Here is a 20,367-nt window from a genome sequence, read left to right on the forward strand (position 1 = left end):
TGGAGGAGATCAACAGCTTTGTGGATGTCTACATCCTTTGCCTGTAACATCTTTGACACTGCATTCATGTTTTCCAGTATTTTTGTCTGTTGTACGACAAGAAAAATAAAGCTGAATTTTTCCATATGGTTTTTTAGGGCTCTAGCCTCGTCCCGTTCCTCCCTCTTTTCGCTGACCAGAGCGATTTTAGTTAGATCTTTCATGACATTACCATTCCGGTATCTAAGGGCAGCAATTGCATCATGTCTTGACCACCACCTGGTTGGGCAGAGGCGTTTCATGGTAACGTTACCATGCTCTGAGAGTTCTAATGACATGATACTGGAAAGGAGTGACCATCTCTTAATACTTTGGCTGAAAAAAGTATAAAGAGTCTTAACAATATCATAACAATTGCGCAGCTCTGCTATATTCTTTACAGATTTAAATTGTGTGCAGCACAGTGTACATATTTGGCAAGCGGTTCCATCTCCATGATCCTGGCCTGCACACCTGAATAGACCACACTCATGTTCGCCGCACCATCGTATCCCTGGCCCCGACACTTGTTCAGGTCAAATCCGTTACACTCTATGCTGTCCAGGATGTTCTTTTGGAGTTCACGAGCTGACGTGTCCACTGTTTCCACGAACCCCAAGAAAGCCTCGTTTATCAGGATATATTTTGTGTTGTCGTTTTCATCCCTCTGGATTGTCACATATCTATACACTTGGCTAATTTGGTCTATTTTGGAAATATCTTGGGTGGTGTCCATGATCACAGAAAAAAACGGAGCATTATTTATTTCCACTTGAATGTTGCACTGCACCCACTTTGCGATTATGTAGATTATCTCATTTTGAACAGCTGGACTCAAGTATTTCACAGAACCGGATCGTAACATGCTAAAAGTTCTATCATACTGAGAAAGTTCCCACTGTTGGGCTGTCCAATAATCTCCCTATGTCCTCTAAAACAGCGGTCCCCAACCTTTTTTGCGACACGGACCGTTTTAATGTCAGACAATATTTTCACGGACCGCCCTTTAAGGTGTGGCGGATAAATACACAAAATAAAATGATGCGACCGGCATGAAAACTGTGGTATTTTCTAAATATAATAATAAACCTGAATCCACTGTGTACTCGTATGCAACTTTATTATCAGCCACCTCGTAACATTGCACCAATAACATAACATGAGTAACATCCTCTCTGCCCCCTAACACTCTCTGGTCGCTATGGTAACGTTTAAACATGCCTTCAAAATAAGATACAACACAAAAAAATATATAAAGTGCATGAAAAATACAACTCACCATAACGCTAAATCAGTGGGAGCCCTGCTTGTTTCTCTGCAACGAGACGGTCCCATCTGGGGGTAATAGGAGACAATGACACCCGAAGTGTGTTGCTTATGTCCAGTCTACTCCTTCATTTTGTTTTGGTTGCTGTCACTGCAGAAAATCCCGCTTCACACAAATAGGATGTCGGAAATGGCAACAGAGTGCGGTGCTGTTGTTGCGATCTCAGGGTATTCTGCCGTGACTTTAATCCAGAACACCGGCAGAGTTGTGGTCTCAAACATACTTTTAAGGCCGCCGTCATTTGCGATCTCCAGCAGTTGGTCTTCTTCTTGCATAAACATGCTTGATTCACCTGGTTTGCTGACAAATGGGTCACGGATCCATCGTCTTGCTGATCTCTGCCGCCTCATTCGCGGCCAAGGTGGTGGACCGCTCCACCAGCGTCACCACCGAGTTCGAGAGCAGCACGATGTTGTTCGCCGCCGCCGATGCCTGGAAGGCACACTGGTGCACCCGGTCGGCCTGGCGGCAACATACTGGTCTCTGAGGGCGGCCAACGTAGGACGCCGTCCGGCAATCGAGTTGGCCTGTTTTACCCCGAAAAACACCGTCTGGCTCGGCTCCAGAGAACGAGTGGCTGGGAAGCCCACATCTGTAAACCCCTCCACCTTGGTGAGGGGAACAAATGTGGCCACTGGAACCTTCAGGGCCCTCGGGTTCGCCGCTGACCCCTCCTGGTACCTCCTGATGGCGGGAAAACGTGGCCAGATCGGGTCACTCCTGACCGTCTGCACCCGTGAGAAAACTCCGGCCATATCGTCCGGAGCACAGCTCTCCTGAACCAGGGGAACGGGGAGATTTTTGCAGGCAGCCACCTTGCTAAAAATCTCCGGCAGTTCCCCTAAAATGCCACCTATCGCTGGTAGCGCTGTGGCGGCGGAGAAGTTTGGAACCGTGCGTTCGGCCGCCAACCTGGCACCCTGCTCCGACTCTGTCCCCCCAGTCTGACGGAGAGGAAGGAGGGGGGAACCGAACGGTGAACCGTGGAGGGAGGCAGGGTAGGAGTCGTCCGACTCCTGCCCGGCACTCGGCTCCAGGAACACGAGGCGCTCGTAAGCCGGGACGGGCCAATCGTCCTCCTCGGCCGCAGCAGCGAGAGCGTCCGCTCTTCGCTGTCTGTCGACCAGAGGAAGACACGGGCACAGTGAGCACATGCCGCCTGCTGGGTTAGAGCCGCGTGCTCAGACCCCAGGCAGGACTTGCACATGTTATGTGGGTCACAGCTCATGATGTACCCCGAGCCACATGAAGGACAATCTCTTACACAATTGTTACTCATGTTTGCTTCTTCGATCAGTGCTTCAGTCTAACGTTGTGCTGAAGAAAAGAGGGAGAAGATTGTCGGGCCTCCTTCCTATTTATACCGGAAGGGAGTCCGAGGGTGGGGCCCACCTTTTGGTCGGGCGTGGACTACAAGTGTTTTCAGTGCTGCGCGGGTGCGCAGGGGGATTACCCAATAGCGATAGCCTTAGAGGGCAAAGCCATATACGAAATAGAACCAATTCAAATGCAATGACAACAACAACTCAACAGCAACAACGCAAACTACGACAACAACCCACACATTGCGCATTGTTTAGAGCGGTTATAAAGTGTTGAAGCGCTCAAATTTGAGACTGTTTCAACCTGTGACCTGTCAGAATCGAGACGAGGCAGTGCATTGAATCGCGACTGAGTCAAGTGATTCATTCAGGAAATGAAGCAGTTGCTCTTTCGAGCGTCACATGTCACGTGATTTGAAGCAGTCGAACCACTTGGACAATTGTTTCGGAAATAGGTACAGATGTAGCGATTCATTTCAGACAGTTTGAAACGCGAGGGCCGTGATTGGTACGTGATCTGCCCTCGCTCAAGGGAAAACCTCCAGCTTGACTTGAGACCGCCCCCGTGATAGATAAATGTAATTATAATGAAGCCAGCTGCAATGGATCATTGATCCACCAGGGGGTGCAGTGGGGTTCCACACTGGAGCTCATGTGAAATAAAGTCAGATACAGTATGCTGGATGTACAGCGGAACTTTGTAAAGATCCATATGTCACGGATATCATACTACTGTGCTAAATAAGAGACATGTAATCATTTACAAAACATCAAGATGTTGTTATTTAACAAAATAATTTTGTCATTCGAAAAAAACGAACGGGAGGAAATGCAGCCCGGCTCTCGATTTTTAATCCTAATTTAATCATCATCTTCACCACGATCATTTATGTTTATGTTCGCCGAATTGACATGAAATCACTGACACATATGAATATACTGTATTCAACTTCATTAAAACGTTATTAACGTGCCTAAACTCAGTAATTCAGCAAAAATATTTATATTTTAATGGGGTTTCGTCGGTCGATCAGGATCCCAAAGTGTAGCGGAGGGATCTTCATCTGGATGAAGGGTGTTATTTTCCCCATAAAGAACAAGTCGCTGCAAATTATCCCGCTTATTACATGGCCACATTCTCAACAAAGTAAGTGAGTGACCATAGACTGTATGTGACAAGCTTACAGTTAGTGATGTAACAACACCATAAAAGCTGGTGGGTTGAAAGCAATACGGGAGGTAAAAATAACTACAATAATTATGACTTATTTATTGTGGCTTTTATGTTTTTAGGTATAAAATGTTATGTAATTCAGGTTTATAGTTCACCCTTCTCTAAAAGCCTTCAACAATGACAATATTCATTGTAATTTAATAAATCCTTCCAACACACATTGTAAAAAATAGCCTACTGTAAGTTAAGAAATCATTTCAATATGTACATCTTCTGATGTAACAACAATAACATTATAAATAGTAACATAGCTGAACATGGTATTGCACATTTAGCTTTGAGTGTTACTGACCTGAGATGTTTTTATTACATGAATTAAGGTGACTGAGGCTTTTTAACATACAGGGATGCAAACTCATCAGGTATGAAAAAGGTGACAAGGATCCGAGCCCCCGGCTCCCCCACCCCACGGAATGACAGAGGATTTTAGCAGTCAGAACAACTAAAGCAGCAGTGTTAATAATAACAGAAACGCCAAAGAGTCACATCTAATAGAAATATATAAAAGCATTTATTTTAAATTGTGTAGCAGTCAGTTTATAATTTTGGCAGCACTGTTGAGCATTTTGAAAATGTATTTTCATGCCTCTGTGCAAGGCTTAAGTCTTTTTATCTTTATAGCCACATGGTGTAAAGTAACTAAGTTCATAAACTCAACAAGTACTATACTTGGGCACACTTTTGAGATACTTGTACTTTATTTAAGTATTTCAATGTTTTGCTACTTTGTTCTTCTACTCCACTACAGTTCAGAGGTACATGGTGTACTTTGACTCCACTAGGCCTACATGTATTTAATACCTTTAGTTACTTCACAGATCTGGATTAATTAAGTGAAATATAATCAAGTGTTAAATCAGACTTTAGTTCCACCTGGAGTAAATCCACAAGCTACCCTGCAGTATACAAAGTCATTCAAACTAGCTGCACCTTTACCAGCTTTGAGAACACTTTCATGATCAATCATTATAAAACATATCATATCTATTATTTTGAAATGGACCAATCTGCACAATGACTACTTTTACTGTCGCTACTTTCACTATATTTTGATGATAATACTTTTCTACTTTTACTTGAGGAACATTTTGAATGCAGGACTTTTACTGTAACAGAGTATTCCTACACTCTGGGACTATTACTTTTAGTCAAGTACAAGATCTGAGTACTTCTACTTTTACTCAAGTACAAGACCTGAGTACTTCTACTTTTACTCTAGTACAAGATCTGTGTGCTTCTACTTTTACTCAAGTACAAGATTTGAGTACTTCTATTTTTACTCTAGTACAAGATCTGTGTGCTTCTACTTTTACTCAAGTACAAGATCTGAGTACTTCTACTTTTACTCAAGTACAAGACCTGAGTACTTCTACTTTTACTCAAGTACAAGATCTGAGTACTTCTACTTTTACTCAAGTACAATATATATATACTTATACCACCTCTGTTTATAGCCTATGAAAAAAACTATTAGAAATAGAAGGCTAAAGCTCACGTTAGCAGATAGTGACAATGTATGCTAGCTAGCTAGCTCAACGATTCCTTAAATAATATTGCCACAGAAAAACTTTTCAGTTCACATCACGCTCTGCCGCTCCGACAGGGAGCTCTGCTCTGAACACCTGAACAGCCCGTTCTAACAGCTGTTCACCAGCGGTCCAGTCTGTGCCACAGTGACTCCGGACGCACAGTTAATATTAACGAACGCACCCGTAGGTAATGTAGCTGCTGAAGCTATACCATCATCTCGGAGCAGCAGAGCCTTATTATACATCCATGAGCAGAGCCGACAGGCAGGAAGACTCGAGCACACAGCTCGTACTTCATTATAATATATAAAAAAAGAACACCATGCGTGTCATGATGGCACATAACAGCTCACGGCCGCAGATTACTCCGGGTCCCAGCCCCCCCAATACCCCAAAAATATTTGTATTGCAGATCTACATGAATCACACAAACGACTTATTTTGGATTCAAAACGGCGAATTTCGCCGAAAGGTGACAAGTTTGCATCACTGAACATAGACAGAGCACAACTGGAACATAACATCTGAAACGATGTAACAACATTATACACTTGTGGGGATGCTTGGGATGTGAGGAGTGAGGGACACGGCTTAGAACGGGCATGTCGCCTGGCAGGACAGGAGAGTGTGTGCACCAGTCTGCCTTGATCTATGAATTCATGTCCGTGACACTCACTGCTGCCCACAGCTGTTTTATAGAAGGAAATTCCTTCACTTCATGAAAGTGTTTTTACCACACACACCTCTACACACACATGACGGGTGTTATTTTCCCCATAAGGAACAAGTCGCTGCAAATTATCCCGCTTATTACACGGCCACATTCTCAACAAAGTAACGACATGACTCCCAATATTAATTGAAATGCTTTTATGGATTTAGAAAATGTTTTTATTGATTTAAAAAAGAGTTGTATGTATTGATTTAAAAAATAGTTGTATGTATTGATTTAAATTGACATGCATCCGCTAAGAAAAATAGTCCGTTGTTACAGTTTTTTAAACAGTCTGAATGAAACGGCAGCTCTCAGCTGTGTATTTACACAACTAATGGCCCATCAACCACAGCTCTCTCCCCCCCTCCCCCCTTGATCTTTCTTCTCCAGCAGCTAAATTAACGGTAGGTTACTCTGAGTGACAAGCTTACAGTTAGACACAACACTGTCATTGCAAGTGACCCTCAGTTAGTTGACTTTTATGTTCAACTGCTAAATTCGTTACTGATAAAAAAGGGCTTCTACTGTACCTAATTACCTTAATACTAGAACCGCCAGAGGTTTTTGTATAGGCCTACCTAAACCCGTCAAATCCCGCTATTAGAATGCAATTTTTAACAACATAGGGTGCTACATAACACACTTTCAGGAAAAGTCAGGGACTGGGAGAATTTAATATTTTATTGAAAAAAAGTTACATTGCACACACACAACACACATCACACAAATTGACCCGATTGGCGGTTCTAGTATTAAATAAACTCACTAATTAATGAAACCAGTTCAATACGCATTATTCTTATTCTTATCATTCTTTATGAGCGCAGAAATAGTCTTAAAATCAGATCTGTTTTTTAAATGAAATCTGAAGGCAGGCAGTTAGCTCTGATCACCTATGACAAATGCGCCGCACCTAATCGCTGGCCATTCAGCCACAGACACTGTTCGAAATGGGGGGAACTCCCTTGATGGCTGACTTTGAGATAAATAGGGGGAGCCCAAAACAATCGTGCATATTTGTGTCACACAGATTAGAAATGTTGAGTTTCTGTAAATAACAGTTCTTGAAATAAATAATAGTTATTGTTCATTACAGTTTCTGAATATTTGTTTTATATTTGTGAATATGTTTGGGTGTTGCCATCTGTATGTGGCGGCGCTGCATTCTTACTTACGTTGCTATGGTTATGGCGGTGATGCCGGCGCGGTATTTGAAATGTTCATATTGATATTTTTTTAACTCTGGCTGTGTAATAAAAAAATATGGCAAAACGAAAACAGCCAAGCGTCACAGCTTTTGGATTCACAAGCAAAGAAGCGAAGGAGTCTAAAAATGACAACGTGAACGGAAAACAACTTTTAGTTGACCGGCTTTAAGCGGCGTTAGGGTCGAGTTTGACAGCTCCACACCGAGGGAGAGGCCTGCCGATGCGGACCCTGAAGAGGCTTCAACAACGGCCACATCCGCCGGCATAGTGAAACCGTCTGTATTAGTAGAAGAGTATTTTTATAGCAATTGATCGCATCCGCGCTGCTGCGCCAGTCAACAGAGCGTGCGTGTGACATATTTAGTAGCAGGATGTGCTCTGAAAAATAGGGCTCCCCGAAAGCAAATGGGCAATTCGAAAACTGACAGAGCTCCCTCTATACAAATCAAACTGTAGACGGTGTGAAAGCACCTATTGTTTTAAATAATGGTCGGAATGTGACCTGTGAGCCTTCTGAATTACCGTGGGACAGCACATTCTAAACTAAAATGTTCAATCAATAAAGTAACATCTTATCTTATCTTAATAATATCTTCATATTAATAATAATAATAAATCATACAGTATGTGTCCGAAAGGGAGCAGGAGGAAGCAAACACAAAAATATACTGCATATTAAAGCAAACGATTGTAAAGGTTAAAGTATGAGCATAACAAATAAAGAAGTGTAATGTAAACATTTACATTATAATTATGATTATTTAATATATAAAGACTATATATTATTGAATTACAAGATTAGATATAATTTAGTTGATCTAAAATATTGATGTGTTCAAATGCTCTTCAAAACACAACTGAAAGTCCATGAAACTTGTCTTTCTGTATTTGTGAATGAAGCGCCATCTCCTGGTTAAAACCTGAAATTGAAAATCTGGCAACGCTTAACATTCCTCTATACTGGTCTTTGGCAGGCCGTAGGCAGGAAGCTGTAAGCTGAAGCCCAAAATTCAGTGCTACATCTGTATAAATAAATATAAATATGTGTGTATATATATATATATATAAAGAAATATAAATATAAATATGTATATGTTTAATGCTTTCAAAATTATCGCGTTAACGGCGGTAATTAATTTTTTGAATTAATTGCGTTAAAATATTTAACGCATGCGCAGAATGGTCCGCCCCATACATCCCACCAGTGGCAACGCCAGGGTATGGCTGGGCTACAGCCATACCAACAAATGGCTTAGCCCCAGTTAGTAAGATTGATTTCAGTAGCCACTTGTCTGGAAATAGTGAAGACTAGAAACGGTTTTGAAAACTTTTGTCACGTAGTGATCGTCTTCTCAATAGAACATCTTTGATAATGTCTTCTGGCCAATCAGAATCACGATAACGGCGTGGTGTTGTCGCAGGAAGTCCCGACGGAGAATACTTTTGCTGTAGTACATCTCTATATTATACATCGATACAACATTAGGTGTTGATAGATATCAACACGTAATGAAATAAGACCCCACGGTTTGATGGTTGATAGGTGTGTGGGCTGTCTTTCATTTTGATACACAGAACAATGTTATAATAAAAATACATACTGTAGGTTAAATGAATATATCCGCCTTCTTTCATTTATCTTTCCGTTCCCACAAGAATATACATAAAGAAATGGCATATTTTGGACATAGTTCGAATGGTGATTAATCATGATACATTTTTAAGCTGTGATTAATCTAATTAAAAATGTTAATCGTTTCACAGCTCTAATATATATATATATATATATATATAGAACTATAAATATATATATAAACTGTATGTATCATGAATATCAATTACAAATAAAGATGGATGAATGCGTGTATTGTGTTATTGAGGAGAGGGTTCTGGGAAAATATGGCATAGGTTATGGTGTGCTTGTGTAACTTTGGCAGGGGGTGTTCATGTGGGATGGGGAACACTCAAAGATTTTTGTTCAGGAACATAATTTTTTCAACAGTTTTTGGATTGAGCCGATTTCTTTTCTTGCTTACAATTTCCCCGCATTTTGAAAACACTCGCTCAGATGGAACCGATGATGCTGGCATGCATAAAAATTGTTTCGCCAGTTTGAACAGATTGGGATACACATTTTGATGGTCCACCCAGTATGCCAGTGGGTCTTTCGATCTTTCCAGCGGTGGATCAGTCATGTACCGCTGCACCTCCACTGTAGCATCTGCTTTGGCATTCCTTGCCATCCTCGCTTCAGAAGCATCTCTGTCCAGAGTTTCCCAAAGGTTAAGACCTGAAAGACAAACATGACTGTAATCATCAGTACTGAAAGGTTTCAATGTGTATCCTTTTTTACTTATACTTATTTTGTCCTGCATTTTATCAATTAACTATGAATAACATTGTCTGTGGATGATGGGTTGTCAACATTTGCTGATACCGGTTGAGCTGATGTGGAGGGCTGTTCTTCTGTAGGTGTGTCAGGTTGTGCGTTTTTCCTCAGTTGTGTGCAAAATGCTGTCAGTCGTTTAACTGATGCCGCTGCCTGTACTTGATTGTAGAATCCAATAGTTTTGAATCTAGGATCCAGCAGTGTTGACAGGGTCAATGCAGTTTGGCTCTCGGTGGTGTCAAACTTGTTTTGCATATTTGACACCATGTTCTGTCCCAGTAGTTTTGCTGTGTCGTGGCTTGTTTTTCCAATTGTGTCGTACAAGTATAGCATTAACATTTTCGTCATTGGACCCTGAGACTCTCTTCTCCTTGGAGAGTTCCACTGCTGCCTGGAAAAAGGGGGAGAGCAATTGCAGGCATAAATCTGCTGTTTCATAGTCCTCAGAGGACAGAGGTCTCACATCTGTTTTCAGCGTCGCAAGAGCTGCCCCCACTGACTGCCTCTCTTTGAAAAGGCGTTGTAGCATTAGGTAAGTGCTGTTCCAGCGGGTGTCCACTTCCTGAATAAGTTTCAGCACAGGGCGATTCATCTGCTCCTGCACTTCTCTGAGCTTCTCTTTTGCTGTTGTGCTGGTTTTAAAGAACGTGACTACTTTTCTAGCCCTTGTGCGTAGGTCTTGTAGGCCAGGAGTTGCCTCCAGAGTTTTCTTCACCACTAAATGTAGTGAATGAGAAAAGCAAAGTGCATGTCTTAGATTTAAACTTCTGACAGAGGCAACCATATTTGCTCCTGCATCCGTCACAATTGAGGTCACTTTACCTTCAGTGCCCCATTCCTCCATGAGAGACCTCATTGCAGCAGTGATGTTAACCGCTGTATGAGCTTCAGGACAGCACTCCCAAAAACACTGTGGCCAGCTTCGCAGAGTCATCCACATAATGGCAGGTCACTGCTAGATATGCGTCCATATTAATTAGGGATGCACCGAATATTCGGCCGCCGAAAATTATCGGCCGAAAATTGTTAGAAAGGGAAAAAATATCACCGAATGTCAGAGAACAGGGTTACGTTGGTAAGCTAACGTGTTTTTGTGATGACTTAATCAAAACGCGGCGACAAGCACGGCGCGCGACCATGCTCGCGGCTGGCTCACAGCCAACATGTCTGCCGCTTGGAGATATTTCAAAGTATCAGAGAAAGAGGCGCGGATTGCGATTTGTAAACGTGTTCAGCTGACATTTCTCGAGGGGGTGTAACTACAAAGATTTTCACCTCTTCGGATTACTCCACCACTTGAAATCAAAACACCCGGACAAATATGCGGAGTAAGATCAAATCACAAGCACTGACAGCGAGAGACTGTTCAGCGCTGTCTCTCATGTGCTTGATGAGAAAAGGAACAGACTTATGGCTGATAAAGCAGAGAAGCTACTGTTCATTAAAAAGAACCTCCCACTTTTCCTTAATAAGTAGACAAGGCTGGCTTATCATAAGCTTATCTAGTTCTACATGTCTACTCTATACCCACTTTCCTGAACAATTTTCATTGTGAGTTATAATTCACCATCTCAGGTTATCATTAGGGGGAAATGACAGCAGCACAGAGGACAGACCACCTTATTTGCAGATTCTTGAACATTTAATTTGTAATTGATTGTGGACTTTGTATCCAGTTTTCACTTTATGTATCTTTATACAATGTTTACTACTTTGCTTATGAGGACAGACAGCCTTATTTACAGATTCTTGAAATTCAATTGTAATTTCATTTGTAAATAGTTATATTCATGTGGATTTATCCAGTTTGCACATTTGTATGCATGCACTTATAGGTGCATTTGTTGTTGTTGAAGGCCTGGCTGTTACAGTCTTTATTTACACTATTTTGTTGTAGGCCTACTTGCCTAGATGTTTATGTAGTTTTAAAGCACCTTGGCTTTGTTCTGAATGTACTTTGTTGTAGTTATCCTACAGAGAAAAGAAAATGCACTTGACTTGGAATGAATGTACTGTATGCATTCAAAAGTGCTGAATAAATGTTTTATGGACCCATAACAGTGATTATTATTTAAGTTAAGTTTGCCATAATGAGGTAGCTGAACAACATTGGTAAAAAATGTATACATTATATAAATATATATATATATATTTCTACTAATCGTTTTCGGCATTCGGTTTTCGGCCAACTGTTTCCTATTTTCGGTATCGGTTTCGGCCAAGAATTTCCCATTCGGTGCACCCCTAATATTAATGGAGGTCCACATATCAGGAGTCAGGCTCACAGCCTCTACCCTCTGCATGACAGCCTTGGCCTTCGTCTTCTCCTCCTCATAGCGCTTGACCACTATCTCCTTTAGAACCCGTCTGGATGGAAGAGTGTATCTAGGATCAAGCAAGGCCACAAGCTCTTTGAAGCCACAGTCATCCACGATGGAAAAAGGCTGCAAGTCTTTCACCACCATATTCACAAGAGCCGCCCCATCCAGATCTCGCTTCCGGTCCACTAAGACAAAGACATAAAGAATAAAAACAAAACCTCAAATTGCACTCAAAGGAAGCAGACTTGTGACGAATGGAATACAGTCATAGCATATTGTGTTCGTGTTATTAGTTAATAATAATATAATATATACCATGTATGTTCCCCTGGTTCACAGCAGCTCCATATTTGGCAGTGAAGTGCCTAATCATGGAGGAAGTATTCCCATGATACTTCAGTTCAGTTGAACACACCAAGCACTGGACCTGTAGAGAAAGGCATTTGTAAATAAAAATGCAATTTCAGTATATAAAGCTATAGCCTAATGGCTACATTGATCATATACATAATTGTACTTTAATGCTACTTAATATAGATTTGAGATAAACCATAGCTATAATACTGTGGTTGACCAACCTTATCATGCGCAATCAGATTGAAGTGATCCCACATCTCAGAACGACCTCTCTTCCTGGCTGGCTCCATAATGATCCAAACACAATAATAACAACTCAACAGCAACAATGCAAACTATGACGACAATCCCACAGATTGCCAAATTGTGCATTTTTTTGAGCGGTTATAAAGTGTCACTTACTAAGTGATGCTCAAATTCAAACAGTTTCAACCAGTCAGAATCGAGACGAGGCAGTGCATTGAATCACCTGATTGGACGGCGAACCAGTGAGTTGATTCATTCAGGAAATGAAGCAGTTGCTGGTTCGGACGTCACATGTCACGTGATTTGAAGCAGTTGCTGCTTCGGACGTCACATGTCACATGATTTGAAGCAAGCTTCGAAGCACTGCTTCTATGGAATAGGAAGTCCAGGGTTGATGCTCCGTTCGAAGCTTCAGTGTCAAACTGCCATCACTATTAACTGCTACAATTAATACAACTTAACGTCATGATTTACACACCCTCAACATATTATTTGCACCCCGATTATTCTCAACCGCTGTCATTCTTAAACCAGCATAAACACTTTCCGCGCTCTCGCTAACTCCCCTATCTTTTCAGGCGGAGCCGAGGACCCGACCAGCGTCTGCCAGACGACATTCCAATTTACTACGGTTTAATCATTTAATAAATACTACCTCAATAAATAGTATAGAAACGTGCAAATCACACTACAAAAGTGCAAACTGTTCACTCAAGTGCTGAGTGACTTTATCTCTGCAAAGGGAAGTTGTTTCATAAAGTGCAAACCCACATGTACAGTGGGGCAAAAAAGTATTTAGTCAGCCACCAACTGTGCAAGTTCTCCCACTTAAAAAGATGAGAGAGGCCTGTAATTTTTATCCTAGGTATACCTCAACTATGAGAGACAAAATGAGAAAAGAAAATCACATTGACTGATTTTTAAAGAATTTATTTGCAAATTATGGTGGAAAATAAGTATTTGGTCACCTACAAACAAACAAGATTTCTAGCTCTCACAGACCTGTAACTTCTTCTTTAAGAGCCTCTTCTGTCCTCCACTTGTTAACTGTATTAACGGCACCTGTTTGAACTCATTATCAGTATAAAAGACACCTGTCCACAACCTCAAACAGTCACACTCCAAACTCCACTATGGCCAAGACCAAAGAGCTGTCAAAGGACACCAGAAACACAATTGTAGACCTGCACCAGGCTGGGAAGACTGCATATGCAATAGGTAAGCTGCTTGGTTTGAAGAAATTAACTGTGGGAGCAATTATTAGAACATGGAAGGAAAAAATGAATGGGGCCATGTATCTTGAGATTTTGAGTGACAACCTCCTTACATCCTCAAGGGCATTGAAGATGAAACGTGGCTGGGTCTTTCAGCATGACAATGATCCCAAACACACCGCCCGGGCAACAAAGGAGTGGCTTCGTAAGAAGCATTTCAAGGTCCTGGAGTGGCCTAGCCAGTCTCTAGATCTCAACCCCATAGAAAATCTTTGGAGGGAGTTGAAAGTCTGTGTTGCCCAGCGACAGCCCCAAAACAGCACTGCTCTAGAGGAGATCTGCATGGAGGAATGGGCCAAAATACCAGCAACAGTGTGTGAAAACCTTGTGAAGACTTACAGAAAACGTTTGACCTCTGTCATTGCCAACAAAGGGTATATAACAAAGTATTGAGATTAACTATTGTTATTGACCAAATACTTATTTTCCGCCATAATTTGCAAACAAAGTCTTTAAAAATCAGACAATGTGAATTGCTGGATTTTTTTTTCTCATTTTGTCTCTCATAGTTGAGGTATACCTAGGATGAAAATTACAGGCCTCTCATCTTTTTAAGTGGGAGAACTTGCACAATTCGTGGCTGACTAAATACTTTTTTGCCCCACTGTATCTGTAAAGATTGCTGCCACTGCGCTTGAACTGCCTGCCACCATCTTGGATCTTAGACACATTCAATATTTTTAAAAAGACAATGAGGTCAAACTCACAATTCTCTATAACAATCTGTATTTGGGAAGTTAAAAAAATAGTTTAAAGGTCACCTATTAAATTCCTCTTTTTCATGTATTTTATATTTAGTGTGTCCCCAAGTATGTTAGCAGATTCGGAACGTTTCAGTTGATTCTCTCTTTTTGTCCTGATCCATCTATATCACTGGTTCTCAACGGGGGCGGGTACCGCCCCCCAGGGGGCGTTAAGAGAACATCGGGGGGCGCTGGAAGCAATATTTTTGAAAGGGGGGCGTTGAAGTGTTCTTGGGGGGCGTTCACGCATAATTTCTTTTTGTCATGAAAAACGCTGGCCACAGCGTCTTTTCCTGTACAAAAAGCAGCTGTCAGCATATTTTGTTGCTATAGGAAACCACAACTCTGCTTGCGATTGGTCAGCTGTCAGCAGTGTTATTACGGGTACGTTCGTAAATGCACGAACGGTCAGTCCGCTCGGACAACCCGTCTGTTCCGCCAGAGCACCCAGCTGTGAGCGCTCAGAGCGCAGCGCTCTGGACTGTGGAACGGGGACGCTCGGAGCGCTCTGAGCACATTTACGAACGTACCCTACAAAAAGCACCCGGGAGTGGACCGGAAGTCGTTGTAATTTTGGGATCGCGACTGTTAATAATCTGTTTTACTTTGTTAAATTTCGATATGTTTTGATATGACAAATTCCACTAACAGATTCGAACTAAGTGGTCAGTTTATGAAAATAATACCCGTTTCTATGTCTGCTACGACATGGCAAAGCTGGCTAGCCAGGCTGCTCCACACAGAGCTCTGTTTGTTCAAAATTACAACGACTTCCGGTCCGCTCCCGGCACGATGTCTTGTCATGTCACCAGCTAGCCCTCTAGCGTTTGCCGCCATATCATGACACTACCCCCCCCCCCCCTAAATATTAGCATCATAAAACAACAAAAATCATATCACATCAGCAAAATGGCCATGAAAAAGATAAAATGCAGACAGTACTCTATTGAATATCTTAGCTATGGCTTCATACCGTCTCCTATGCACAACTCCCAATGTGTTTACTTTGCGAACATGTATTTTCCAATGAGGGAATGAAACCCTCACGTTTAAAGGAGCACCTTACCAAGATCCACCCGGATAAGGCAGATAAGGAGCGTCCGTTCTTCCAGGCCCTCAAAGAGAAACATGGTAGGAGCACCATCAGCAGTCTCTTCGCTAGGAAGACCACCCAGACTGACAGAGGGCTAATAGCGTCATATAACATCTCTTTGCTGATAGCCAAATGTGGGCAGCCGTTCACAATCGGAGAGAAGTTGGTACTCCCTGCCATCAAAGAGGTCATATCTACTGTGATGGAGCGTGATCCCACACAGGTGCTGAAATCGCTTGAACTTGACGGCCTCAGGTGCACTGCGACTGAAACTAAGTTCTCTGCAACCCGCAGTGAAGAAACTGGCGGAGAACCACCAAGCGCAGGGCTCACACTAACCTTCCCCCCCCCATTTTGGCGAAATGCAACACCTTTCCGACCTGTTAGTTCTGTAGGCCTAATGTACAGTTTTGTAGCCTACTGTTTGTTCTGCACTGGACATGTGTGAAATTGCTGCTGTTCCGTAGCAGTCTGTTTGTATTCTCTGCTCTTGTCTGAGTTTGTTTAACACTCATAAATATCATTTGTATTCACATTCACATGGCTTTTCTGCTCTCTGGTAAACTAATGATAATGATATTCCAACTGCCCAGTTAAATCAAATCTATTATTTGGCATTCAGTGACATGCTTTTTAAATGATATAACACAGAATATTAGTCAACATTAATATTCAGGGAAGAAAATAAGTCTACTTTTTTTGATGGGGGGCGGTAAGAGACCTGGATAATGGACAGGGGGGCGCTGGCCCAAAAAAGGTTGAGAATCCCTGATCTATATAAAAACCTGAATCTCCTCCTAGAGCACCATTGTGTTTTTTTCAACCAATCACTTCTCAGAGGGGCGTAGCCATTAGCATTTAAAGCTACAGACACAGAATCAGCACTTTTGGAACAGGGCTGAAAGAGGGGTTTATGGGATGCTACAATGATCACAGGGGTTCTCAACCTTTTTTGGGCCAGCGCCCCCCTGTCCATTATCCAGGTCTCTTAACGCCCCCCATCAAAAAAAGTAGACTTATTTTCTTCCCTGAATATTAATGTTGACTAATATTCTGTGTTATATCATTTAAAAAAGCATGTCACTGAATGCCAAATAATAGATTTGATTTAACTGGGCAGTTGGAATATCATTATCATTAGTTTACCAGAAAGCAGAAAAGCCATGTGAATGTGAATAAAAATGATATTTATGAGTGTTAAACAAACTCAGACAAGAGCAGAGAATACAAACAGACTGCTACGGAACAGCAGCAATTTCACACATGTCCAGTGCAGAACAAACAGTAGGCTACAAAACTGTACATTAGGCCTACAGAACTAACACGTCGGAAAGGTGTTGCATTTCACCAAATTGCGGGGGGGGGAAGGTTAGTGTGAGCCCTGCGCTTGGTGGTTCTCCGCCAATTTCTTCACTTCGGGTTGCAGAGAACTTAGTTTCAGTCGCAGTGCACCTGAGGCCGTCAAGTTCAAGCGATTGCGGTACTTGGACTGCATGTGGAGGACCTGGCTGAATCCCTGCTCCACGAGGTATGTGGTTGGGAAAGCCAGAAGAAGCAGCCTCGCTTTCTCCCAGAGAGCCGGGTAACGCTGAGAGTATTTGACCCACATGTTGCCCCAGCCAGAGGTGCGGAAAATAGCTTGGGCCTCATCGTCACTCTGGATGTCGATGAGATGCTCCTGTATTGCTGGCTCGCATTCCGCCACGTCCACCTGAAAGGGCTGCACCACCCAGGTGGGAACATCGAGGTCCAAAAGATCTCTGAAGCGGATCTTCAAGTCGGCATTCACCATCCTCAGGTGGTCTGTGTAAATGAGGAGGCGCTCATCGGTAAGAGCCTCAGACACCTGCAATGAGTATAACCAGGAAATTGTTATCGGTGCAGAATGTTACCATCCGATTTTAAACTGGTTATTTTATTGCTAATTAGTTTACTAATTGATGTTTCTTTATTCTCATAATACATTCAGAACATAAGTTATTTATACTAACCAGGAACACAAATATAGTGTTGCATAGAGTAGCCTACATTTATTACATGTATTATTTATTATTATCATTATTTAGTAGCCTAGGCTAGATCACCTTGGTCAACAGCGGGAAATGAGCAAACTGCCTCCTGCCTATGCTCTGCCGGTATAGATCCAGCCTGGAGGTGAGACTGTGGATGACCGCCTTGCTCTGGATCAGAGTAACTCCTTTTCCTTGGAGCTTCAGCGTGACTTCATTCATTTTGCCAAAGAAGTCTGCGAGGTACATGATGTCGCAGCGGCTGGATGACACCTGTTCCCCGAGAGCTGCATCCACCTCCTCCAGGAACTCCACGATGCTGTCAAACAGCTCACAAAAACGAGCAAGGCAGTTTCCTTTTGAGAGCCAGCGGACATCAGTGTGGAGAAGAAGACGCCCAAAGGTCTCATCATTTTCCTGACACAGCTGTCGGAACAATCTGTTATTCAGGGCGTGGGCTTTTATTTAGTTTATTGCCTTTACTGCAACATTGAGAGACTCGTGGAGAGGTGGACTTTTAGATTTGGCCACCAAGTTGTGGCGGTGCAAGACACAGTGGACTGTGAGGACATGCGGGACCTGCTCCTTCAGCAGAGTGGTGAAGCCACGGTACCTGCCGACCATGGAAGGGGCACCGTCAGTAGCACATGCGAGGATGTTGTTGATCGGGATTGACTTCTCCTGTAGATAAGCATCCAGTGCATTAAAAATGGTCTGGCCCTTGGTGTCTGTGACCAGATATTTGGAAAATAAAAATTCCTCAGCCATCTCCTCACTGTTGGAGGTGCTATAGCGGACATAGGCCATCAACAGAACATTGTTGTCAGAAGTGGTTGTCTCATCCAGCTGAAGGCTGAATGGAGTTTCCCGCAGGATGGCACACAGCTGCTCCTCTATATCAGCGCCCATTTCATCAATCCTGCGTGCTACGGTGTCATTACTGAGTGGGATGGATTTCAGCACCTGTGTGGGATCACGCTCCATCACAAGTAGATATGACCTCTTTGATGGCAGGGAGTACCAACTTCTCTCCGATTGTGAACGGCTGCCCACACTTGGCTATCAGCAAGGAGATGTTATATGACGCTATTAGCCCGCTGTCAGTCTGGGTGGTCTTCCTAGCGAAGAGACTGCTGATGGTGCTCCTACCATGTTTCTCTTTGAGGGCCTGGAAGAACGGACGCTCCTTATCTGCCTTATCCGGGTGGATCTTGGTAAGGTGCTCCTTTAAACGTGAGGGTTTCATTCCCTCATTGGAAAATACATGTTCGCAAAGTAAACACATTGGGAGTTGTGCATTGGTAGGAGACGGTATGAAGCCATAGCTAAGATATTCAATAGAGTACTGTCTGCATTTTATCTTTTTCGCGGCCATTTTGCTGATGTGATATGATTTTTGTTGTTTTATGATGCTAATATTTAGGGGGGGGGGGGGGGGGGGGGGGGGTAGTGTTACGATATGGCGGCAAACGCTAGAGGGCTAGCTGGTGACATGACAAGACATCGTGCCGGGAGCGGACCGGAAGTCGTTGTAATTTTGAACAAACAGAGCTCTGTGTGGAGCAGCCTGGCTAGCCAGCTCTTCCATGTCGTAGCAGACATAGAAACGGGTATTATTTTCACTTAGTTCGAATCTGTTAGTGGAATTTGTCATATCAAAACATATCAAAATTTAACAAAGTGACACATATTATTAACAGTCGCGATCCCAAAATTACAACGACTTCCGGTCCGCTCCCGGCTGCTTTTTGTAGGGTACGTTCGTAAATGCGCTCAGAGCGCTCCGAGCGTCCCCGTTCCACAGTCCAGAGCGCTGCGCTCTGAGCGCTCACAGCTGGATGCTCTGGCGGAACAGACGGGTTGTCCGAGCGGACTGACCGTTCGTGCATTTCCGAACGTACCCGTAATAACACTGCTGACAGCTGAACCAATCGCAAGCAGAGTTGTGGTTTCCTATAGCAACAAAAGATGCTGACAGCTGCTTTTTGTACAGGAAAAGACGCTGTGGCCAGCGTTTTTCATGACAAAAAGACATTATGCGTGAACGCCCTCCAAGAACACCTCAACGCCCCCCTTTCAAAAATATTGCTTCCAGCGCCCCCCGATGTTCTCTGAACGCCCCCTGGGGGGCGGTACCGCCCCCGTTGAGAACCAGTGATCTATAATATGATGTTGAAAAAGAGTATAATAGGAGATCTTTAAGCAAGTTAGTTATTTATTTTTTTAGGACTTTTTGGGGTACCCAGTGTAGAGACAGATTAGAAAGGAGGGAGACAGAGGAAATGACACGCGGCACAGGTTCCCAAGTCAGATTCAGACCCGAGTCCTCCACATGGGCACCAACCCCCAGTACATGGGACAACAGCTCTACAGCAGCCCGAAGGAAGTAGATTTTTTACCTTGTTGCACATTGAAGAGTATTTTTCTTACTTAAGGAGAGAGATTAGCGTACATACAGTAGTTGCTTGAAATATAACAGTAAAAGTATATTTAGTCATTTGAAGGACTTTGACTTCTTAGATGACCAACATGTCCCAGATCTGAATTCATATTTTCAATCATTCTGAGTCAAACTGAACTTG

The 20,367-nt window shown here is 42.8% G+C and overlaps 2 protein-coding genes across 2 annotated transcripts in view; both read right to left on the reverse strand.

Moving 5' to 3' along the window:
• LOC307047231 (uncharacterized protein) overlaps positions 1-20,367 on the reverse strand; it is a gene marked incomplete at its 5' end in the record, with an annotated part of 261,974 nt that overhangs the window by 183,706 nt on the left and 57,901 nt on the right. The gene's annotated exons all lie outside the window — the stretch shown is intronic.
• LOC307046420 (zinc finger BED domain-containing protein 5-like) lies at positions 17,146-18,409 on the reverse strand (the record flags this gene model as incomplete). Its single annotated transcript, XM_079692814.1, has 3 exons — positions 17,146-17,622; positions 17,861-18,202; positions 18,269-18,409. 3 exons carry the CDS (start codon positions 18,407-18,409, stop codon positions 17,146-17,148), a joined length of 960 nt encoding a protein of 319 aa, XP_079548940.1.

This window comes from Notothenia rossii (assembly GCF_949606895.1).
Source record: "Notothenia rossii genome assembly, chromosome: 7".
NCBI lineage: Eukaryota > Metazoa > Chordata > Actinopteri > Perciformes > Nototheniidae > Notothenia > Notothenia rossii.